Source organism: Hordeum vulgare, chromosome 3H (genome assembly GCF_904849725.1).
Source record: "Hordeum vulgare subsp. vulgare chromosome 3H, MorexV3_pseudomolecules_assembly, whole genome shotgun sequence".
Classification (NCBI taxonomy): Eukaryota; Viridiplantae; Streptophyta; class Magnoliopsida; order Poales; family Poaceae; genus Hordeum; species Hordeum vulgare.
The window spans coordinates 227,980-253,166 of record NC_058520.1 but is presented as its reverse complement, the minus strand read 5'-3'; the positions used below and the strand labels follow the sequence as shown (position 1 = coordinate 253,166).

General features: G+C 47.4%; 1 protein-coding gene and 1 pseudogene across 2 annotated transcripts; both read left to right on the top strand.

Moving 5' to 3' along the window:
* The first annotated feature begins 884 nt into the window (after positions 1–884).
* On the top strand, positions 885–15,173 carry LOC123439086 (annotated as a pseudogene). The gene is made up of 5 exons (XR_006630027.1): positions 885–1,269; positions 2,786–3,178; positions 3,759–3,818; positions 4,133–4,181; positions 14,929–15,173. The product of XR_006630027.1 is annotated as a transcription factor bHLH162-like (transcript).
* A 5,785-nt stretch (positions 15,174–20,958) lies between these two features.
* On the top strand, positions 20,959–23,890 carry LOC123439085 (transcription factor bHLH162-like). The gene is made up of 3 exons (XM_045115833.1): positions 20,959–21,356; positions 22,704–23,096; positions 23,630–23,890. Exons 1-3 carry the CDS (start codon positions 21,183–21,185, stop codon positions 23,696–23,698), a joined length of 636 nt encoding a protein of 211 aa, XP_044971768.1. The 5' UTR covers positions 20,959–21,182; the 3' UTR covers positions 23,699–23,890.
* Positions 23,891–25,187: the final 1,297 nt, after the last annotated feature.

Below are 25,187 nucleotides of genomic sequence, written 5' to 3'. Positions count from 1 at the left end.
AGGAAAAAATGTGTTTTCTATTTTTTTCTCGGAACAGGCACAATTTTTTCATCTTTTTTTCGTTCGTTTTTTTTTGTTAAAAAAGTTTGTAAAAATCTATCAACATGGGATCTTGATTTGAAGATCTTGACATGAGAAATTCAACGATGAAAACGGTTCAAGATTTGAAAGCACTGTTTAAGAGATAAAACATTTTGAAATAATAAATCTACGAAAAAAGAAAAAACTTTCAGGTTGCGACAAGTGGCACACATGCAGTGCATCACTTGTCGCAACTTGAAAAGGTAGGGGTGAATTTTGAAAGGAGAATTTTTCAGTTAGTGATTTTGCAGCTCTTTTGTCAATTGAACGCTAGATATTAGGGTCATTTAAAAAGCTGAAAAAATATTGTGAGACCTCAGAAAATTATAAAAAAATGTATACATTGTTTGTAGCCACAACTTCGTTGCTTCTTGGTAGCCACAAATATGTCTTTTTGTAGCCTACAACCCAACCCAATATTTTAAAAAGTTTTTGCATATATAATTTTAAAACATCTATATGTAGTTTTTAAAGAAAACTTTTAGAGAGATGTCCTTCTTGTTTTCTTTAAAGACCAGACCATGATACTCGGAAGCCAAATTGCCACTGCCATGATTACTTACATTCCTTGAAATTGTCTCATGTATGTATATCTTCCGATTGAAAACCACTTACCAAATTTGTAATCATTGGTAGTACACAAAAACCAAAAAACAAAAACAAAAAGAATGCAGCCAACAGGGTAGGATCCAAATGCATACCGGACCACACTACGATGGGTAGACATGCTTTTGGTTTGGAGCATGGCCGCTGTAGATGGATGGATCTCGCACCCATCTGCGCGCCTCCGATTTAAGCCACACCATTCCTCCTGCTCCTCATCCTTTGGAGTTCTTCATCTCCTACCTTAGCTTGCTGCACCATGAATAACAAAACACCCACTCCACCTAGCTAGCAGCTGCCTTCCTTCATTCATGCATAAACCCTCCTCCTCCTCCTTCATTCTGGTTGCATTTAGACCTAGCTAGAGCAGACCAGACCGGCCAGCTGCTGATCTGTGAGAGATCGATTCAGATGGAGATGCAGGCGAAGGAACCGAGGGGCGGCAAGAGGAGCAGGATGAGCGGCGGCACGACGGCAGCGAGGGTGGTGGCGAGGAAGGAGGTGGAGAGGGAGAGGAGGCAGCACATGAAGGTGCTCTGCGCCAAGCTCTTCTCTCTCATCCCAAAAGAACACCTCTCCAACACTGTAAGACCACAAACTGTACTCCATATGTTGTACAATTTGTTCGCCTTTTATAACTGAATAATGGGACACTTAGTTAGCTGCTTCTCTGACCCAGAAAAAGGAACTGGATGAACGTGTTTAGTTATTCTGAAATCTTTTTAGTGGCGGCGGATAATTATGTGTGCGTATATGAACATTTGTTTCACAGTAAGCAATTCAGTATCCAGTATATAGATCCAGTAGTAATTAGTATGTGTAGTCCTTCTCATCACATGAAATATCGTAATTAAGGGGCCAAGGCAATTGAGTTCTACGTACGGCCGGGCATTTAGTTTTGTTGGAATGTGTTGCTTTCCTCATGAACAGTGACGTAGGAACGTACAACCTATTAACTATTTGTAAACATTAATTCTTGTCCCCGTTGAGATGGACAAACGAAGCTAGCCGACTGGTAAAAATCATACTATGGACCTCACATCTAGGTGTAAAAAATAACAGTAATATTGAAACATAGAAATTTCTAAAGTTCACCCCGGAAATATCCAAGCTAGTCTCATGTTTGAAATGTGAGAATCATTTTATTTATTCCAAGCTTTGCGAGAATCATTTTGTTCAGTTCTCAAAAATTGTGCTATCAGTTCGGATATCCACAAATATATAAGAGAATACATATAATGCTTTATTAATTATGTGCCTCCATTGAACGTAAGGGGTCTTATGCGGCTCTTAACGCAAATATTTCCTACCTATTAATAGTACTCCCTCCGTCCCACATTAGTTGTCAGTGTAACAAATGTATCTAACACTGAAATACGTTGAGATACATCCATTTCAACGACAACTAGTATGAGACGGAGGGAAAGTACGTTAACTAAATGTGAAACTAACAATAAATTTCTGTAGTAGGGACCTCATATCTTGCCACAAATCCGAGAAGATTTCAAATCACTTGTAGGAGGCAAATATCGAACTAGTTGAAATTACTATCAGGGTGACAGATGGGACTCAAGGATGCGCCGGACTAGATAGCTAGAAATAGGATTAAATATTATGTAGCAAGTACAAATCTGATGCATATATTAAGAAGTAAGATTTTTTATAAATAGAAGAATTAACTCCGGGAGTAAAAACCAACTAAGGATGAAACATTGTTTTGTTTTAATAAAGATGCACACATGATGCAAATATCATACAACAAGAGATTCTCGACTGTTAAGGAAGCATGACTTCTAGGTAAGTATGTGAAAACATTTGGGTGGCACACATAAACCATTTGCTTATCAAAATGTCTGTCAAGTAGAAACAAAAAGTCTGAAGATAATCCATGGTTAATTTGACAAGAGATGATTTCATATTATTTTCAAACTCAGAAGATTATTACGTGTGGTCCTCTGCTTTCATGATGCATAGATCTAGGAAAATATAGCTCTTCCAGTATCAAAATAAGATGACATGTCTATGCAGAAAAAAGTCATTTGATGTATTTTAGTTTTTTCTCATGTTTTCTAACACTGTTGCACTTTAAATCTGTACATAGAATACAGTGACCCAACTAGGCAGCCTGGATGAGGCTGCGTCATACATCAAGAAGCTCAAAGAGAGGATAGACGAGCTGCACAATAGGAGGAACTCTGCGCAAGCAATGGTTGCCGCAAGAGGGGCTAGTGGTGCCTCAACGCCTACCACCACCCCTACCACGAGTGGTGGTAAGGGGTCCACGGAAGGAGAGAAACATTGGGAGGCATCGGCACCGGTGGTGGAGGTGCGGCAACATGATGATACGAGCATGGATGTGGTGCTGGTATGCAGCACAGAGAGGCCGATCATGCTCCACCAGGTGATCACCATCCTCGAGGAAGAAGGCGCCGAGGTCGTCAATGCCAATCACTCCGTTGCTGGCCACCAAATCTTCTACACCATACACTCCCGGGTATGTACATATATAGGTATAGCCTTTCACATATACACAAGAAAATACAACCTATGTTGTAAAATATATGGCACACACAGTATTCATTTGGACCATAACAATTTACTTGTTGTGTCCATACCTATTGGAGGGGTCTATATTTGTTTCCAGTGTATCTGTTAAACTGAATGAGCAGTCAAACACATATTGATGTAAACTAATGTTGTGTATACAAGTAAAAGGCACGAAGGGAACATGAAAGTGATGCATGTACACATACATGAATATTATTTAACTGTAGATTCCTCTCTATGTAGAAAGGGATAAAATTGGGGAAAGCTAGCTAGTTTTTCTTGAAAATGACCTTATATACACATGTGCCACACAAATTTTAGTTCCTTTCTTTTTATCTTCCTCCTTCTCCATCCGCTAGAATTTATGTCTTAAGTGTAATCTACCGTGACTGGAAAATGTCTTTAATTGCATGACTAAGAACTTATTTCCATCTAAACATTAATCTAATTTATTGTCTACCTTTTTCGTTAAATTAACATGGGTTAATTAGTTGCATCAATTAATTTCCTCTCCCTATTTTGTGCAGGCCTTCAGCTCCAGAATTGGCATAGATGTTTCAAGTGTTTCTGAACGACTGAGAGCATTGGTATGATACCAAATTGATTTGTGTAAACTATATATCCTGTAACTATATAAAAAGAGAAAATCCCACGTATGGTACATATGTCTAGTTATTAGTTGCTAGAAGAACGGGATGGAAGCACCCTTGAATATCTATATAACGTATTCTTCTTGTTGTTTTCACAAGATGATCAATGTGTGGAAAAGGATGCTGACTGATCTTCGATTTATCGCCGACTTCGGGTTGTCATGGCTTGTTGTATGTTGCTTGAATAATTTTAGAATAAGTTCATGTTCATGTATTGCTCGATATTCTGGTTGAGTGATTGCATGGTGCAGATGACCAAAAATATCCCCAACTTGCTCGAATGTAATTTACTTTCTGCTGGCACGGTCTGTTTTATTTTTTGGTCCATTTAATCATTGCACATCCTGGAACAAAAGAGCGGCAATACTGTAAACTATGCTAGCATTAACTATGTACACCATGCAGACGTGGTTTTTTTCAGACAACTATATACTGTATATAGGGTAAGAAGAAATTCATCATCTAGGGGAATTCATTTTGTTCCCACAACATCCAGACCTTGACATTCGTAGATTAATAGTTAAGTTGATTAGGATCCTTTGGCAAAACAGAAGAAAATACAATATATGGCCATGTGGGTGTCATGTCAAACAAATATATGTTGACTAAAGTATCAAACAAAGGAATATAATACTCCCTCCGTTCCTATATATAAGTCTTTTAAGCGATTTCACTAGGGGACTACATACGGAGCAAAATGAGTGAATCTACACTCTAAAGTATGTCTATATACATCCGTATGTAGTTCTCTAGTGAAATCTCTAAAAAAAACTTATATTATGGAACGGAGGGAGTATATGGTAAGACCGGGGAAATATTTGAGAAAGGGATATATGAAAGTGAGAGGCAGATGTAAACGTGCATGTAAACGTGCTAAATACTACTAGGTGATGGCTTTTGGTTGTGGGCCCATTCAATACTTCACTTTCTTCCTCGTCGTCAAGAGAGAGGGTGATTGGGGAGAGCCTGATGTGGTGGGCCGAAAGCTCACCAGGAAAAAACACGTCCGTTTGCAAAATTTTCAAATTTATCAATCGAAAATGACGTTTGTAAGAAAGAACAAAAGGAAAGCGAAAATGATTGGTTGCTAGCTAATCAGCACTTTTGAGAATCACCGCTTTCTTAAAAATTGCGTCCACTTTGGTTGCTTATACTGTTAGGAAAAAGCCTACTAGTAACGTGGGTTAAACAGCTAGTAGTAATGTTGGTGCCCGCGCTACTACTACGGCGCTACAGCTAACTGGTAGTAGTAGCGCGGTGCATCCCGTTCTACTAGTACATGTGTTAGTAGTAACGCGGGTGCCACATATGCTACTACTAACTATCTATAGCGTGTGTGTGTGATCCGCGCTACTACTATTAATTTAAAAAACCAAAAATATCATGACCCATGCCGGAGAAGAGGGCCGCTTCGAGGAGTAGGTCATGTGCACCGCCGGCCGGAGATGGGGAGGAGATAAGGCATCATCATCCTAGCTTCACGATTAGCGATACCCATCCGAGAAGAAGCAGAAGGAGAGAAGGAGCTCCATGGGGTCGTTGGCCGAGCAAGAACACACATACTTCCCAGCTCGCAGCTTTTGGGACAAGTTGGAGCTCCAGGTCGAAGCCCATGGCGGATCTACGTGCAGGCGCCATGGCCGCCGCCTGACCTTCTCGCGGGTCGAGGGGAGGGGGGTATGGGATGGAATGGGATGGAATGGGAGGAGAAGATGGTGGGGGCGGCGGCGGCGGGGGAGGAGAGAGCAGGGCCATTGTCGGCGGCGGCGAGGTCAAGAGGAGATGGGACGGCGTTGGGTGGTCGCGCCAATGGTGAGGGGAGGGGATGGGAGAAATGAATCGGAGAGAGGGGAGAGCGACGGGAGAGAGGAGGGATTAGGGGGAGGATATAAGGGGACATCGGTGAACCTACCTTGTACTTAGTATTAACGTTGTTTATAACTCTCACTACTACTATGGCTTGTCCCATGGGGGCACGATAGAGACCACTTAATAGTAGCGAGGGGTAAAAACCCGCACTACTACTATCAACTTAGTAGTAGCGCTATTTTATACCCCGCGATACTACTATTGGATGTCGGGGGAGGGCATGGTTGAGACCATTTATTAGTAGCGAGGGTTAAAAAACCTCGCTACTACTATCAACTTAGTAGTAGCGAGGAGTAAATGCCCATGCTACTAGTAAGTACGAGTAGCGAGGGGTAAAACCCCGCGCTACTAGTAACCGTCTATCTATAAGCTTTTCCGTAGTAGTAATAACTTACTCTTGTCAAGCACGAACTCTAGTATTTGTTTAAATTCAGTGTTTAAAAATTGATGGGTTATTATTTTTTGTGTCTTAAACAATAGACATGTCGCTACAACCAGTTATACTCCCTCTGTCATAGTTTAGAAGGCACGGTTAAATTTACGTGCATTTCCACAATAGACATGGTTTATGGCGCATTGCATTTACTTCTAACAGTTAATTAGTACTCCGTTGTAATACTTCTATATGTATTCGTAGTGTGAATGTAATTTTTCAGCCCATCTCACAACCAATCAATAACCACCTAGGTTTCAGAAAATTTCCAAGCGCACCTTTTAAACCGTGGCGAAGGGAGTACTTATGTGACACCCGAGGGCCACCGCTCCCACCTACAACACCCAGCCATCACGCGCCCACGGTCGAAGATCGTCACCCCAGCGATGCCCGTGACCGTCCTGTGCCGCCGGCCCGCGGCCACCTGAGTGCGCCGGCCGTTTCCCGCATGGATCTCGAGGCCCCGCCGCCCCCGGCGGCGCCCCCCTCTGTTTCCCCCGGTCGGAGCGGCGGTTGGCTGACTGGGTGGACGACTCTGACGACGAGGATGGCCACGATTCCCTGGCTGGAGGGGAGAGACGGGTTGAGATGCCGGTGTCCATGGCGCGGCCGAAGATTGGTATCTTCCTGGCTACTGCGCGCCCCGCTCACCGGCGGTTGGGGCAGGCGGCCCGGCCGTGGATCTCGGCGCCCAGGCCCGGTTGGCCGCCCCTCCTGGCTCCCCCGCGTTCTGCCCCGGTGGCCTCCCCTGTCCCCTCGGTGGCCCTCGCCGGCGTGCTGCCCGGATTGTCCTCCGCGACGGCCGCTGGTGGGGGTGGCCGTATGAGTCCGCTTGGCGCTGGTGCCCGGCCTTCCTCCTCGGCGGCGGCGCCGGTGCCGACGAAGGGGAGCCCCCGCGCACAGTGACCCACCCCGTGCCCTAGCGGTGCAGGCCAGCATGCTGGCGGGTGGGCCGCTATGCCTCGGGTCGGGGCCCATCTCGGCCCGTGAACTCGCGTGGGCTGACCGTCGCGTCCGTCGCGTGCTGGCCAGGGTCAACCAGCGCTGGGCCTCGGCCCAAAGGCGTATGGCCCATCCCTGCGGTGGCCCAGGAAGGTGGCGGCCACCAGGTCGCGAGATAGGGTTTCCCCTGCCCCCGACCCAGCGTCGCCACCCCGTTCTCCCGTCTCGGTCTCCCAATCTCGCGACTTCCCTCTGGTTCCCGAGCGCGGCCACTGCTCCACCGCTTCCTCCCGCCTCCCGTCGGCCTCCCCCCGGCTCTCGGTCGCCCCTCGTCTCCCCGTTGGGTCGGCAACCCCCATTCCTGCAGCTCGGCCCTCCTCCCCGCTGCCGACGGGATTGGTGACCGCCCCTTTAGCCCCCTGTCGACCGCCCCCGCCTCCCTCTCCCAGGCCCTCGTACGCGGGGGTGCTGATTACGAGGCTGCCCGGAGATGGCCAGGCCCGCCCCAAACGTGGCCTTTCTGCTGAGAGGGAGACTGTGCCTGCTGGCCGCGACCGCGCCCCGGACGGGGGTTCTCGCTCATCCCGCTCCGGCTACGGTGGGTCAGCCCGGCCGGGAATGTCCCCGGAATACTACTCCGGGACATCCCTTCGCCGCCCTCCGCCGCCCCGTGACCCGGCGAGGGATCCCCGCCTGCCGCTGCCACGCTCGCCGGGAGACCGTCACCGCCTGGAGGCCTCCCGCTCGTCCGAAGTGGACCGGGAAGCGGCTCTGCGTGCGGAGTTGGTGGCTCGCCCCGCTCCGGCCTCTCAGCTGCATGATGAGCCTGCTCCCCCCCCCCCGGCTCGGGCCCCCGCTCTTCGCCCCGCGGCGTCCTCCTAGCGGCGGGATCGCCAGGATCGCCGGGGAGAGAGGTGGGGCGGGCCACCTATGCGGCGTGGTGACGAGGTCCGCCGTGCTGACTGGCGCTCCTCGCGAGCGGAGGGTGCGGACTGGCGTCTGGACGACGGGCCCTCTAGGCATGTGTCCACAGAGGTCCCGCCTGATGCCCCGCTGCCCGCCCCGGCCTCGTCTAAGAAGAAGATGAAGTCAAAGAAGAAGAAGGCAACTGGTGCAACCCCTGGTGGTGCGGGCAGCTTGCAGCCGCCAACAGCTTTGGGGGCTCCTGAGCAGGAGGCTCTGGACCCCCCCCCCCCCCGCTCGGGTTAACCGCCAGCGTTCCCGTGAGGACATGATGTGCATCAACTGCGGATGCGCCGGATACTAACGCTCGGAGTGTGAGCTCCCCCGCGGTGCCCTATGACTCTTGCCTATTTTGGGTATGGCACTGAGCGGGGTAGCTTCTACTTCGTGTATGCGGAGATCGATGAGGAGGCTGCTCGGCCTCACCTTGCTTCGGTCACCTTGGCGCCCGAGCAGCCTATCCCGGATGGACTGGTGATCTCGTCTGACCTCATCCGTGATGAGCTTGCGACCTACATTGGCGACTTTCACGGTTCTGAGTTCACCTGGGAGGTAACTGAGACGGCTTCCCTTGTCTTCTCGGTCCCTTTCCCCTCGGCCGAGCTTCTCCGGGTCTGCTCGCATGGTCTGATCCGCTGTCCCATCAACCAGCTCCTGATCAGCGTCCAGGCGGCTACGTCAGAGCCCGACCTCGTCCCTCCCTTGGAGAAGGTCTGGGTCCTCGTGTATGGCCTCCCAAGGGGAGGCATTGCGGCTCCGCGGGGTGGCAAGCTTACTCATATTCTGAAAGCCATCTCCGAGCCCATGGGCAAACTGATCACCGTCGACCTGGCATCTTTTGAGGATGATGGCCCCGCCCGCATTGAGATTCTCTGCCCGGCCCCTGCTGAAATCGACGGCCTGTCCTTGATCTTCTACTTTGGATCCAAGGGCAGGCGCCTCACCTTCGAGCTCGAGTCCCCGGCCCCGGTGGTTCAGCTAGACCAAGCCCTGGCCGGGACGGAGCCTGGTGGCGGGGGGCTTGACGAGGAGGGGGGATCTTCGAAGGAGGGCTCTTCCTCTAAGGGGGATGATGATACGGGTGGGGCTGCGCCCGAGCCGTCTGATGGTCGGCACAGCCCTGGCCCTTCTGTCGCTGGTCAGCCGCGGCCCGTTGGAGGTTCCTCAGTGGGCACTTTGGCGCCGGTGGTAGCGGTAGGCACGGAGATCCCTCTCCCTGCCTCCCCTGTCCCGGTGGTCGCCGCTGAGGAGGAAGTGAGTGTGGTTTTGGAGGTTTGCCCTGCATCGTCCCCGCGCTCTCCCGGGGTGGTATGCTACTCGCGCTCGCCGAGGTCCCCTCCTTCCCCAACCTTGGGGTCCCCGGACCCGCGCCCTCCGGCGGCCGTCGATCCTGGATGGGTGTCTGAGTCCCCTCCCGTGTCCTGCCCTAGGCCTAGGGAGGGCGCCTCCCCCGTCGTGGCGGCGCGTCAGAGCGCGCGGATCAGCCAGTTCCGGATCCTTCAGGACGGCCGCGTCCTGACGATCCTTGAGCTGGCGACCCGGCGTGCTGCGGCCCGCGACCTGTTTCCGGGTACGTCCTCCCTCCTTCCCCCTCCCCCTTTGGTTCTCGTTTCTCTGTTCTCTCTAGCGATTTGGTTCCCCTTTTGGCTGTCATGGCCGCAGACAGTGGTATTGTGTTCCGGGGGGAGAAAGGCCCCCCTCTTGAGAAGATCTCCGCCTTGTGTGCGAAAGAGAGGCTTGAGGGGGCCCTGGCGGAAGCGCGGTGTCTTGCTGCACGCTCCACCCCCCCTCCCCCTCCCTCCCCCTCACCCGGTGCACTCCGAACCTGGCCATAGAGAGACCAGGGACGATGGTGCACCCTCGGTACCGGACGAGACTGTGCTGCCCATAGGTGGGCACCCCTCTGTCTGTAAGCCCAGGGGGCGCCCGCCCACCCGTCTCAACCCCACCGAGACCCGCGATGTGGAGCATGTGTTGGTCCCCAGAGCCGCCTCCTCTGGCCCGGTGACCTTCGATGTCCCCTCTTCTCGGGGCCGCCGGGGTCGGCCGCCTAAGGCTGTCCCCCGCTCCGCGTCTGGCGTGCGGGCTAGCTCGGCCCCGCTTGCGGGACCTAGGAACCCACACGAGGTTATTAAATGAAGCTCCTATGTTGGAACATTAGGGGCTTCGGCCTCCCTGGCCGGCGGCGGCATCTTATTGAGTATTTGCGACAGGAAGAGATTGACATTGTGGGACTACAAGAAACGATTCGTCAAGACTTTAGCTTGCATGAGCTCCAGGGGCTCTCCCGTCACCAATTCTCCTGGCAGTGGCTCCCTGCATCGGGCCACTCTGGGGGAATTCTGCTTGGTGTTCGGGAGGAGGCGTTCTCTGTGGAGGCCATGGACCGGGGGGAATTCTTCGTGAGCATGGCCATCACTGACCGACGGGTTCACCTCAGCTGGGAGGTGATTATTGTTTATGGTCCGGCGGACCATGGCCGGTCGGCTGAATTCCTCACGGAGCTCAAGGACAAAGTGGAGAGGCGCACCACTCCGGTGGTGGTGGCCGGTGACTTCAACCTCATTAGGTGGGCTTCTGATAAAAGCTCTCCGAATGTAGATCGACCCCGAATGCGTCTCTTCAATGACTGCATTGCGGACTTGGTGCTACGTGAGATAGCCCGTGTAGGGGCTAGGTTCACGTGGTCGAATAAGCAGGCGAACCCCATCCGGAGTGTTCTGGATCGGGTCTTTGTGTCACCCCATTGGGAAGTGATGTTCCCCCTGTGTGGCCTTAAGGCGATCACGCAGATTGGCTCTGACCATATGCCTCTTCTCTTCTCGTTGGGGGAGGGTTCCCCCCCTAGACCCCGGCGTTTTCGCTTTGAGACTTTTTGGCTGGAGCAACCTGGTTTCAGTGAGTTGGTCCGCGGTCGTTGGCATCTTGCTGCCGCTTCTCCGCCGCGTGTATTCTCTGTGGTGGACATCTGGCATCATTGTGCTAAGATGGCTCGGCATGCCATGAAGGGATGGGGCTCTAATTTGGGTGCTGACCTCCGGGCTCGTAAAGGGGCCCTGCTGGGCCAGATTAAGACCTTAGATGATTTGGCAGACGGGTCGGGCCTGTCCCCGGATGACTGGATCTGGCGATACTCCCTCGATGCCGAGCTCATGGACATATTCAGGAGCGAGGAATTGTTCTGGCAACGTAGGGGCGGCCAGAACTGGCTTCTCAAGGGAGATGCTAACACCGCGTATTTCCAGGCCATCGCTAACGGACGAAGGCGGAAGTGTGTCATTCCTTTTCTCCAGGATGGGGATGCTCTTCTGGAATCCCCAGAAGGCATCCCATCCCATATCTACTCTTTCTATAAGGAGCTTTTCTCGGCTGTGCCGCGGGGAGGTTCCTCCCTTTGTGAGGACTTCTGGCCGCCAGCCGATCAGGTGTTCGACGGGGAGAATGCGGAACTCACTCTCCCATTCTCCTCGGAGGAAGTTGGCCGGGCTATCGCCTCTATGAAGGCATGCTCGGCCCCGGGGCCGGACGGCCTCCCGGTGGTCTTCTTCCAGCGCTTCTGGGAGACCGTCCGCCCGGTAATCATGCCCATGTTCCATGAATTTTATATAGGCACCCTAGACATGGGCAGGATTAACTTTGTAGTCATTGCTCTCATCCCCAAACTAGTTGGGGCTTCGTATATTCGGCACTTCCGTCCTATTACGGTGATTAACGTGCTAGCGCATATTTTTGCAAAGCACCACTCGTTTGACCCCTGTGGCCGGACGGATTGCCCACCCCCTCCAGTCCGCATTCCTGAAGGGTCGGAGAATTCATGACAGGATTCTTGCTCTTCACGAGATTGTCCACGAGGTGGCGTCCAAGGGACTCAAGGGGGTTTTCCTCAAATTGGACTTCCAAAAGGCGTATGATCGTCTGGATTGGTCTTTTTTTAGGCTGGTTATGCAGCAGCGCGGATTTGACGAGAGGTGGTGTTCCTGGATCATGCAACTGGTTCGATCTGGTAGCACCGCGATCAATATCAATGGTGAAGTAGGCCCCTTTTTCCGGGCTTCCAGGGGGGTCAAGCAAGGAGATCCTATCTCCCCCCTGCTTTTTAATCTCACTGTTGACGCCCTTGCTGGCATCCTAGATAAGGCAAAGCTAGCAGGGCATATTCAGGGGGTGGTTGACCACCTCATCCCGGGTGGAGGGGTTTCCCACCTTCAATAGGCGGATGACACTATGATCATGGTCTCAGGCTCGGACTCGGACATTGCTAATCTTAAGTTCCTTCTGCTCTGCTTCGAGGATATGTCTGGACTTAAGATTAACTTTGATAAGAGTGAGGTCGTGGTCCTGGGTTTCTCTAAGGCTGAGAAGCACAGGATCGCGGAAAATCATAATTGTAAGCTGGCTGATTTCCCCATCTCTTATTTGGGCATGCCCCTGGTTGAGTCCAGGATTCCGGTTAGTGGGTTTGATCCGCTTGTGGCACGAGTAGCGTCCCGTACGGAGCCCTGGTGTGGCAGGTTCACGTCTAAAGGTAGCAAATCCATTCTCATAAGCTCTAACCTTGTGAGCCTCCCCGTGTATATGATGGGGTTGTATCTCCTGCCCGAAGGCGTGCACAGCGCCTTTGACAAGGAGCTGGCTAGATTCTTTTGGCAGGCAGGAAATGGTAGACCCAAGTACGACATGGTGAAATGGGCCGACATCTGCATGCCAAAAGACCGAGGGGGCTTGAGCATTCCTGCGTCCCGCCGCATGAACGTGGCCCTGATGCTCCGTTGGGTGTGGCGGATCCTGCAGGGTGACGGGGGTTTGTGGCTCCAATTGCTTGAGGCCAAGTACCTTCTGGGCAGACCCCTATTGGCTTGCTCGTTCGCGAATGGATCACAGTTCTGGAAATCTATCCAGAGTATTAAGCACGAGATTAGGTTGGGTCTGCGGATCTCGTGGGCAATGGGTCTGGGACCCAGTTTTGGTTAGATCCATGGTTCGAGGGGGAGCCTCTTCGCTCTCGTTTCCCGAGGCTTTTTGCTATATGCTCCGACCCTGCTGTCCTTGTCTCCGCTTCTGTGTTGGAGGACGGATGGCATGTTGCTTTCCGCCGTCCACTTGGTTCCGCCGAGGTCCATGACTGGGAATCACTACTGGCAGTGGTTCCCCTCCCGATCCCGGCGGCCAACGATAGTGTTTCTTGGAGTCTTTCCCCCTCGGGAGAATTCTCTGTTAGTTCGGCTTACTTGGCGTTGTGTAGGATGCCGGTCCTTCCGTGGTTATCCCCACTCTGGAAGGCACCGTTGCCCTTGAAGATTAAGACTTTTGTTTGGCAGCTTCTCCGAGATCGTTTACCTTCTGGGACCGAGGTGCTAAAACGCCATGGTCCGGGTAACGGCATTTGCCCCCCGTGTCACGTCCCGGAGACTGGTGCTCATATTCTGTTCTCCTGCGTCGCGGCACAGGCACTCTGGTGCTTTTTTCGCGAGGCTCTAGGGCCGGAGTGGGAGGCCTATGACCTCGCAGACTTTCTGCAGGTGCGGGCCAACCAGGTCGGCCGGAAACGTCGGCTTTTTTGGCTGGTCTTCGCAGCTATGATGTGGACTCTTTGGACTACGCGGAATAAGATGGTGATTGAGAAGGTGTTTCAGCGGCGTGCATCTGACTCGTTCTTCAAATTCCTTGCCTTCTTGCAGCACTGGCATCCGCTCGTTAGGCCTCGATACTGGGACCGGCTACAGCGCTACCTGGACGCGTTGATGGCGGCAGCCCGACGGCTCTCCTCCTCCTCGCCTGCTACTTAGCTTGTCCCTTTGATGGCATTTTTTTATGGTCTCTCCTTCTCGGGCTGAGTTGTGTTGTTGCCCGAGCAGACCGTATTTTTATTTCTTTGTCGGGATATGATGTATGGATTCTGGTCTTTATGTTTTATCTATAAAGCGGGGCGAAAGCCTGTTTCGAGAAGGGAGTACTTATGTCGCTCTCGACAACTTCTGTCACACGAAAGCCATGACACATTAATCCATCTTCAATATAATTGCCACGAGCTCATATGCTGAAAATTGACACGTACCGTAATGTGCTGAAATTGTGAATCGACAGCTCATATGCATGCCAATTTCAGTGCAGTAGTGTGTATGCAAGTAGATCGATAGTATGTAGCAAGTCAAACCATCCGTGTACAAAATGGCGCACATACACACGTTAGCGATGAACAATGGAATGTTACATTAGATAAGGCAAATTTTAACATTCTTCTTCTTACCCCCTCGTTTTACATGTGAGGTAAGAAGATAAAATTTAATCAAACCAGTAATTAATAACGTCAAAGGTTCTGATCTAGCATATAATCTGACCTCCCATGTGAAAATAGGGGGTAAGAGGAAACATCTTATAACTGCTAGATACAATATATGTGCACGCAATAATTGATAAATTGAATTGACCGTTTTCGAGAAGCTCGCACGCCAAGAATGCACCTGCTTGAGAACTTTTAGCAAATTCAACACCACAGTTTGAGCAAACGGCAGCCTCTTCGGTGTTGAACTTGGCTATGTGTTGAGAACTTTAACAAATTCTCCCATTTTGAGAAGCTCGGATGCCAAGAATGCCTCTAGAACTTTAACAAATTCAACACCACAGTTTGAACAAACGACGGCCTCCTCGATGTTGAACTTGGCTATGTCTTGAGAGTGTGGGACTAATGTTTAAGCCAGCATCGAGGGGTGTTTGGCAAATTTCTGCACGGTATAAATGAAAAGAAGAAGTTACCATTTTACCTGTGAATGGAAAAAACGAGTCCCTACAATGGTAGGACATATATTCAATGCTCTGCAGAACTGCATGCCTGCATAGTAGGGACATATGTACAATGCTTTGCTTCACGGGTTGAAGGGCAGTATATATTTGGCAAATGGCGATGTAGGTTGTGGCCTCCACACTCCCTACACCAGCTGCCCTGCTCCAGTGAATCCAGCACTTATCTGAATGGAGGTAACGAGCAGAACAAGATGTGTTGCATTGGGAGCACTGCATGCGTCAACGTGCTCTCCGTGGTAACATGCATGCATGCCCTCTGCTTCTCTGATCGATGGAGCAAGTGAATGATTGTGACGGCATTCTGGAGCACTTGCGTGGGCAAGCGATTTTGGACCGACCGATTTTTTTACTGTGCCGCTGCAAGCATCAGACAGTTGCCTCAATGGATTCTAACCTATGGTATGAACTAATTAATTGAGCATACACATGGAGCAATCAAGACTTTGCAAGTCTGTTTGTGGACACAACTGAAAAGTCTACCTGAAGAAGATAAAAGGAGATGTCGGGTGACAGTTCATACCTGACTTGACTCGGAGTGTATTCGCGCAAATGAAACTGGAGAGACTTGACTGATTTTGAGCGTGCATGTGATGTTGAGCAAATTCAATGCTGGTAGTACAACGTTGCCATCACTAGCTAGGCTGGGTGTCTTTCTTGTGTAGCCTAAAAATCAAAGCATTCGTCAGTAAGAATGTATAGATAAGCCAAATTGCCACTCCCATGATTATGTATGTTCCTGGTAAATCTCTCTCTCCCCCCCCCCCCCCTCTCTCTCTCTCTCTCATCATAATTTTACGTTTCGTAAATTTTATCTTACATACTACGTAAAAAAAGACCGTAAGAAAGTATATAGTCACCATAACTTTTTTATGTTATTTAAAATTACAAAAGTAATAGCACGGTGCAAAATATACATAAAATGTAAATTTTCTCATCGTATGACCTGTATTTTTGTTTTCTTATAACAAACTTTATGCAGTGAATCAATATGAATGTAACTAATTGTAATCCAAATGTAATCTATTTAAAAAACAATCGTAGAATTATCTGGACGACCAATAACTTATTCTGCATCTTGAATGATGAATCAATATATATACATATATTTCTTCCGTTTCTAAAACACCTCAATCATCATTTGAACACGAATGTACCCCCAACCAGCAAGGATCCACATGCCTACCAGACCACACTACACACAATTTAATTTTGAGCATGGGCCTCAGTTGGTGCACAGTGTATATATATATGCTGTAGATGGATATTGCAGTGGCAGCTAGCGTTGTGTCTGTTTGCACAGCTGTGGCTGGCTTTTGTGCTTTTATGTAAAGGAGTATAAAAGACCTGCCTGTCTACTGATCTGGACTGCATGCATGTGTATATCTATCCGTTGGATTTGTACGTGAGAGACAAGGCCCTAGCTAGTCTAGAGTTTGTGTAGACATGCCTGCATGACAGTGCCCGTCCATCTGTTGTCATCCGGCCACTTGCCTGCATCCACACAAAAATACAAGGACTTATCTTCTTTCTTTGGAGCAATGCATGTGCGTGGATGAGGCACACCATGGACATGTGATGAACCATTCATTCATCTATTGCACATTTTTCCAAGGCCACGGCCAGTGCCCGAATGTGCACGGCAGTCATATACAGGCAAATATATAAGGGTATGTCATTGCGAGATGTGTATGTACTACTCCCTCCGTTTCAAAATAACTATCTCAACTTTGTACTAGCTCTAGTACAAAATTGTACTAAGCTTGAGACACTTATTTTAAAACGATGAGAGTACTAATTAATAAATAAAAATGATACATTCCGCATGAAGAGTCATTTCCTAACCCCAAAACTTTTAAATGGTTTAACACTCAAAACGTGCGATCAAATCTGTTATTACTGTTGGCTTTGTTTTGGCGGTAGCTACACACTAGATCTCATGAGCGTATGTTCTGATGCAGAGTGTAATGACCCTCTTGAATACTCCCTCCATCCCATAGTACAAGATTTTTATTTTATGGGATGGAGGGAATAGTTTCCAAGTTTTGTTGGTGAGGTAATCCTAAAAAAAAAAATGCTTCAAGGAGTTATTTCTTTGACGCCAATGATTCAGATTAAGTGGCCAACAATTTCTAGCGTGTGTTTACGTATACTTAGTAATCATAGCGTGTGTTTGCTTTATATATGTGTCAACCGTGGAGTATTCAACAAGGTAAACGTTTTCCGCCAACGCGCCGGCCGAAACGTTCGGCCGGTCGCGTGGCTGGCGTCGATCTATCAGATCTGGCGTGCCCACCGCGTCATCCTCCTTTCCTCCCCCCTTCCTCCCTCTCCTTCCTCCTCCTCCTCCTCCTCCTTCTTCCCTCCTCTCCCCCTTCCCCCCCATAAAACCTCAGGCATTGTCGGCGAGCGTTGCGGCATCTCCACCGGCAGCCGCTGCGTCTGACGGTGGTGACAGAAGGCGACCACGTGAGATGCTGTAGCGGGGGCGACGGTTGAAACTTTTTTTATATACGGTTGAAGTTTTTTCTGTCAACGTTTGCAACTTTTTCCTCGTTGAAGTATTTTGGTTGAAGCTTTTTTCTTAACGGCTGAAGCTTTTCTATACATAGTTGAAACTTTTTGAGGAGTGACCACGCGAGATGCTGCAGCCGGAGCGGCGTTTGAAACTTTTTCCATATACGGTTGAAGTTTTTTCTGTCAACGTTTGCAACTTTTCCTCATTGAAGTTTTTGGTTGAAGCTGTTTTTCTTAACGGTTGAAGGTTTTTCATACACGGTTGAAACTTATTTTATACACGGTTGAAACTTTTCTATACACTGTTGAAACTTTTCTATACACGGTTGATGCTGCAGCCGGAGCTGCATCCATGGTGCTTCGACGGGCGGCCGAGGCGGCGACCGGCGGCGACCGACGGTGAGGGCGACCAGCGGTGAGGAGGCGAGGCAAGGTGGTCGGTGCGTGCGAGGATGACCGGCAAGGGGGGCTTGCGTTTGCGGCTGCTGCTGTGCGGCCGGCGCGAAGACGAGATCTGACGGTCAAGGGCCCCTGATCTGACGGCTGTTGTGCGACCGGCGCGAGTCCTCGGGCCGGCGCGCCGGCGCCTAGCACTGGCCATTCAACAATTTGTTTTGTGAGCAAGAACAACCGGGTGGGAGGGGGGGGAATGAATTACTGAAAGTGTCAAAAGGGCAGTTTATGGAGTTGTGCTAGCGCGCGACGAGAGGTATTTATCGTCGTGACATGGTGCCGACCTTCCGAAGAATACCCCTAAAAGGGAAAAATCATGAATAATATTTTGTAAGGTTGTACGAGCAGAGTGACGTTCGTCCGAAAACTTGTAGAGGATGATGAGCGCCACCGAGGCCCAAATGTGACCGCCTTGACTAAACTGTGTGGCGATGTCTCAGATGTCGCCGATGGGGATGGGAATCTGAAGCTGTAAGGCTAACCAAACGGCCATAGAGTCTGGGCACAACAAAAAAATATAGTGCATCCTCATTAGATCGTAGTGCACCAGACGCATCCGGTGTTGGAGACGATGGTCTTGCGAAAGAGGTTCCACTTGAACCGTGATGGGGAGAGGTTGTTGTTGGTGGTGTCGCAGGCGGACACACCGCCGAGGAGGTGGTAGGCATTCTTGATGGAGAAGAGAACAAGAGCCCATGAAACTCAGTTTTTACATTTATAAGATTTGGTAATCGTTTGACATTTTTATCCCACATACATGCATGTATGCTTACATTTATAAGATTTGGTAATCGTTTGACATTTTTATCCCACATACATGCATGCATACATACACATGTCGCCTTGGCACGGTCTTGGATGGACGGAGAGGGTACCGGCAGGAAGCAGGGAAGGGAAATGTTCCCTACGTGAGCACAGAGACGGAGAGATGGACAAAGCCAGTGTCAGTGTCAACCAGCCTCCTCCAGGAAGCCATTTCATACCTGCGTCATGCATGCAAACGTCACGCTTCAAGCACGATCTACTTACACATACACAGAGAGACACCTCGATCTACTTACACATATGGACGGTCGATCGCCAGAAGCAATGCCTCAGTCTTGCCGTCTTGGGGTTCATGCGTGCGCACGTCAGCCTTGCTCGCGTCACCGCCGTGACGCATGCATTATGTATGTGATCCCCTTCTCATTGTCTTGGTCCAACAATCGCTAGCTAGTCTTTCTTGCACAACAACGCTATGGTTGCCATCCACTGCACTGAGTTGATGCTGATGCGGTGCCATGGCAACGGCCCGCATTGATCGGGCTTAATTGCATGTCCAACCAACACGTTCCAGCTCGACATTACACACAACTGTTGTTGTACTACTAGTGGTACCAGTAACAGCACAACGGCAACAGACAAGTACCTAAGACCTTATACAATGCAAGGCGTTTAGAAAAATGAATCAGTTCAGGTGTTCATTTGTAGATCTAGTTTTTTTCAAATACAATTATTTAGGTACAGAAAGAGTAGATGTTTAATTAGACGTCTCACCTATAAACACAGGGTTCGGTCCATCAGAAAATTCCGTTTTATTTTTCTAAGCATCTACCACACGCTCCCCTCCTTCGTTCAGGTTTACATGGTTTATTTAAAAAAAAATACCAAATTGTAAGGTTAGTGTCTTGGAATACGCAAATATAGCTATGTTCATATTAAATTATGTCAAAATCGTGTTCTCGGTGTAGAATCAACCAATTCATGAAATAGTGAGAGAGCCATGCGTGTTCTAGCACTTAACTTGGTCCTCCTCGATGTTTGTAGAAACAGGGAGCAAATGCATCAAAAATCGCCAGTTCCCATCTCGCCTCATGAGCTTATATGAAGAGCTAGCGGCATATCCACCACCACCTGCCTCCTTCCTCCATGGAAGGCAGGCTTGGAGAGCTCGGACATGGCTGAAAGTGGAGAAAAAGCGAGGTGAGAGAGAGTATAAGGCTTGATCACCCCGTCCAAGACTTTAGAGAGTTCCCGTAGGCCAAAGCCGAACGAGGGATGCAATATGGGACCTTCCTGTTAATGTCTTTCATTCTATTTTTATTATTTTCTCTTCTCCCTCTCTTGCTCGACCACTTGTGTCGGGACACTTGCCTTGTTGTAGGAGTCGGGGAGGCGTTGCGTCGAGGATGGGGAGTCGCCGCTAAGGGACATTGGAGCACGGATATGGATAATAGGTGACGATACGACATGACAAGCAAGTGAAACTTCCGCCGTGTTAGAGTAGGCTCTAGTTTTAGGGTTCTCATATATAGATGTATTATTACGCGAGCAAAGAAATACATCATTGTAACTATATTCATTTAAAGAAGTATTTAAGCTATTTCTGGCTTTCTGTTGGGCCATCAGGCCCATGCCAAGGCCTATTTGTTGGAGGTATATATACACTCCCTCCGTATGGCCCATGCCAAGGCCTATTTGTTGGAGGTATATATACACTCCCTCCGTCCTAAAATTCTTGTCTTAGGCTTGTCTAAAAATGAATGTATCTAAATACTAAAATATGACTAGATACATTCATATCTAAACAAATTTAAGACAAGAATTTTAGGACGGATGGAGTAGTTACAATGATGACAGAAAAGGACCACAAATGGGACCAAATAGTAGCATGTTTTCCACAAATAGGACCAAGTTGTCAGCAACGAAACCTTGCCCAACCACATTTTTTGAATCAGTGACAAAAAGGACCAAGTTGTCAACAACGAAAACTTGCCCAACCAAATATACTTCACCACAGATTTGTTACGGTGGTAAATTTAAGTTTGGTTGGCAATCAAAGTACCTCCAAAAAACAAGAAATCTTTGATATTTTTTGTTGCTCCCTCTTTCATGCATGTGTACTCAGCTAGCGGTGCAACAACATATTTCATATGTACACATTTTAACACTACTCTACTAGAGAGTTCGTCTGCTGCATATATATATATATATATATATATATATATATATATATATATATATATCACGTCAAACTAGTAGTAGCATATTTTCAACATCCGGCTGGCCCTTATCCCTACTCTACTCACACACACACACACCACCCATACGAGCGCCTCCCATTTAAGCCACGCCACTCCACTCTTACTACCACCTATCATCATTGGAATCCTTCATCTCCTACCTCTGGCTGCTCCATGAAAAACAAACCACCCACTTCAGCTAGCTAGCAGCTGCCTGCCCGTGTTCACAAACTCTCTAGCAATCTGGTTGCATTTCGACCTAGACCACCAGACGGGCCGGCTGCTAGCAGATCCGTGACGACTCTTTGTGCGTGAGAGTTCAAGATGGAGGTGCAGGCGCATGAGGCGACTGGCCGGAGGAGGGGCAGGACGAGCGGCGGCACGACGGCAGCGAGGGTGGTGGCGAGGAAGGAGGTGGAGAGGGAGAGAAGGCAGCACATGAAGGTGCTCTGCGCCAAGCTCGTATCCCTCATCCCAAAGGAACACTTCTCCAACCCTGTAAGACCACAAACACCAAAGATGTTGTTAATTCGTTTCCATTATAACTGAATCATGTCTCATGTGATACTACTTATTTAGCTGCTTCTCTCCATGAATGCTAAACATTCTGGCCCAGAAAAAAGGAAGAAGATGAGCACGTTTCATTGTTCTGAATTTTGTAGTGACGACTGATAATTAGTCAAAACAGAGTATATTGGTATTTCAAATTGTCACTCTAACTAATTCAGTAACCAATAGTACGGTACTAGTAATTAAGTATAGTCCTTCTCTTCAATCTTCATACTACATGAAACGTCGTAATCAACGGGCCAGAGTAATTGAGTTTTGTGTACGGCCGGGAATTTAGTTTTGTTGGAATGTGTTGCTTTCCTCACAAACAGTGACGTAGGTACGTACAACCTATTAGTTAGTCCCTTCGTTCACAAATATAAGATGTTTTGAGTGTTTAGTTATTTGCTCCCTTTGTTTCTCAATACTTGTTGTCGAGGAGAACTAGTCTAGTTCTTCCAACAACAAGTATTTAGTAACAGAGGAAGTGCTACATAAGGATCGAAATGAGTAAATTCACACAATACGACACTTCTATATACATCCGGTTCAAAAAAAAAAAAGTAGAACATCTTATAATAGTGACGGAGGGAAAATTTTGCAAACAATTTTTTTTTCCTTTGAGACGGACAAGAGAAATTAGAGGACTGGTACAACCACGATACTGAACTCACGCATCCAGGGTGTACATAGAAATTGTTTTGCCCGCCTCTGTTTCATTTTTCTGGAATATTCTCAACATACAGCCCCAAGTTCCGAGGAAATATCCAAGCTTGTGTTCTGTTTCAAATATAGAATTTATTTTGTTGGAAGCTTGCAAAAGTCATTTTGTTGATCTCTCAGAATTTGCACTCCGAGTTCGGATATCCACACACACATATATATAAGAGAATACATATAATATGGTGTTATCTCTGTCTGTCAATTGGACGTATGGCCTCTTATGCGGGTGTTCTTGCAAATAATTCTTATCTATCAATAATGTGAAAACATTTCGGTGGCACACATAAAACAATTAGCTTATCAAACACTATTCAATAGAAAGAAAAATTCTGAAGAAAATCCACGATTAGTTCTACAGAAGATGATTTAATAATATAATCTGCCAGCTCGAAGGATTTATTATGTGTGCTTATGTGCATTCGCAATGCATAGATCCGGTAAAATATACCTCTTCGATTACCAAAAGAAGATGACTTGATTATCTTAGCAAAACAAATTAACATCATTCTGATATATATTTTATAATTTGTACACATATTTTCTAACATTGTTGCGCCTTAACTGTGTATATAGGATAAAATGAGCCAGCTAGACAGACTAGACGAGGCCGCGTCATACATCAAGAAGCTCAAGGAGAGGGTCGATGAGCTGCAACATAGGAGGAGCTCTATGCAAGCAATGGCTGCCGCAAGAGGGACTAGTCGCACCTCAACACACACTACCACCCCAACAACGAGTGGCGGTCCAGGGTCGCCAGAAGGAGAGAAACATTGGGAGGCATCGGTGCCGGTTGTGGAGGTCCGGCAACATAGTGATACAAGCATGGATGTGGTGCTAGTATGCAGTACACAGAGGCCGATCATGCTCCACGAGGTGATCACCATCCTTGAGGAAGAAGGCGCCGATGTTGTCAATGCCAATCAGTCCGTTGCTGGTCACAATATCTTCTACACCATACACACCCAGGTACAGCCTTCCACATTTACACAAGAAAATAGAACCTTTGCAGTAATACCGAATATTCATTTTGACCATAACCATTTAGTTTATTTGCCCATAATTATCGGCGGGATTTAAGTTTGTTTCTAGTGTACGTATTAAACTGAAGGAACAATCAAAAAAGTTTTGGAAATAAATTAATGGTATACAAGTGAAAATGCACAAGAGGAAGATGAAAGCGATGCATGTGCACACAGATTCCTCTCTATGTAGAAAGAGACGAAATTGTGGAAAGCTAGACAAAATCTTTGAAAATGACCTTAGATATACACATGTGCAATGCAATTTTTTATTTTGTTCTTTCTTTTTCCTCCCTCTCATCCGTTAGAATTTATGTATTAAGTATAATCTATTGCGGCTGGAAAATGATTTTAATTGCATGGTGAAGGACTTATTTCCATCAAAACGTTAAACTTATTTAATTACTCTCTACTTTTTACATGAAATGAACACGGGTTATTTAATTGCATCAACTCATTTTGTTTCTCTATCTTGTGTAGGCCTTCAGCCCGAGAATTGGCATAGATGTTTCAAGTGTTTCTGGACGACTGAGAGCATTGGTACGATAGTAAATTGATTTGTGAATAATACATAGATGGTACATATGTCTAGCTATTAGTCGTTAGAAGAAGGAGATGGAAACACCCTTCATTAACTATATGTATATAACGTCTTTTCACGTCATTTTCGATGTAAGGAAATGGATGTTGACTGATTTTCGACTTATCACCAACATCTCGGCTGTTACAGCTCATATGTTACTGCAGAGTTTTTTAGAATAAGTTTACATTCATGCATTGCTCGATATTCTGACTATGTGATTGCATCGTGCATATGCCCCAAATATCCCCAACTTGCCCAAATGTATTTTATTTTTTATTGCTTTATCTTTTACTCCATCTAATTGTAACACAACCATGAGCAAAGAAGCGGAAATACTATGAATTATACATGCTAGCATTAACTATACCATGCTTGCGAGTTTTTTAAGACAATTATATATATATAATAAAAAAATCATTATTTAGGGAAATGAACCGTGTTCCCTCCACATCTAGACTTCGACATCTGGACGTTGATAGTTAATTTAATTGGTATTCATTGTCAAAAGCTAACTTTAGTAAAGCAAAAGAAAATAGAATATGTGGCCTTGTGTGGTGTCATGTCAAGGTGTGTATATATGTTAGAAAGATATGTTGACTAAAGTACCAAATAAAGCAGTATGCTACACGGTAAGACCGAGCAATATATGGCGTTCCAAATTAGAGAAAGGGATGGATGAAAGTGAGAGGCAGATGCTACTGCATCCATGCTTGTAAACGTGCCGAATACTGTTAGGTGCTTCACTTTCTCCCTTGTGTGAGTGATTGGACGAGCTTGCTTGACCAGGAAAGAATAAGTCCTCTTGTCCATTTGTTCATTTTTGATATATTTACACAGCGAAAGGGATTGGTTCCTCGCTAATTAATCACTAGTCTCATAATACCTGCACCCACTTTGGTTGCTTAAAACCTACTCCTATCCAACTAAAAAATCCCTACTCCTGTCATGCATCAAGCTAGAGTGTTTATTTATTTTGGTCTTTATATTTTATAATTCTTGGGTTGCATTATTCTCATAGTGTCTTCGACAATAAATCCGTCGCTACAAGTAGTTGTTTTGACAGAAAAAAAAAAGGTGAATTTGTGCTAGACTACTTCAAGGAAGGAAAGTGTTTATGGTTGAAGTATTGCACACCTTTCTTGAGGCCGCATTTTTAAAGGTTGGATACATCTAAAGCACCTTTTTGAAAGGTAAACTAAAAACATTACTCTAAGTTTGGTAAATAATGGAAAAGGTACAAATGTATGTATTCGTTAAAGATATATCCATTGTTAACTTCTATAAAATAACAACCACGTGTAAACAAATAGTTTCTAATTAATAGCACTTCTCTGCTTATATTAGCATCTTACGTCCGTGTAAACAAAAAATGTCCCTATACCTTAACAAGGGTTTAGGAGGAAACATGTTAACGTAAATTTTTTATGTAATGCTGAATTCGACTGATATCACAAT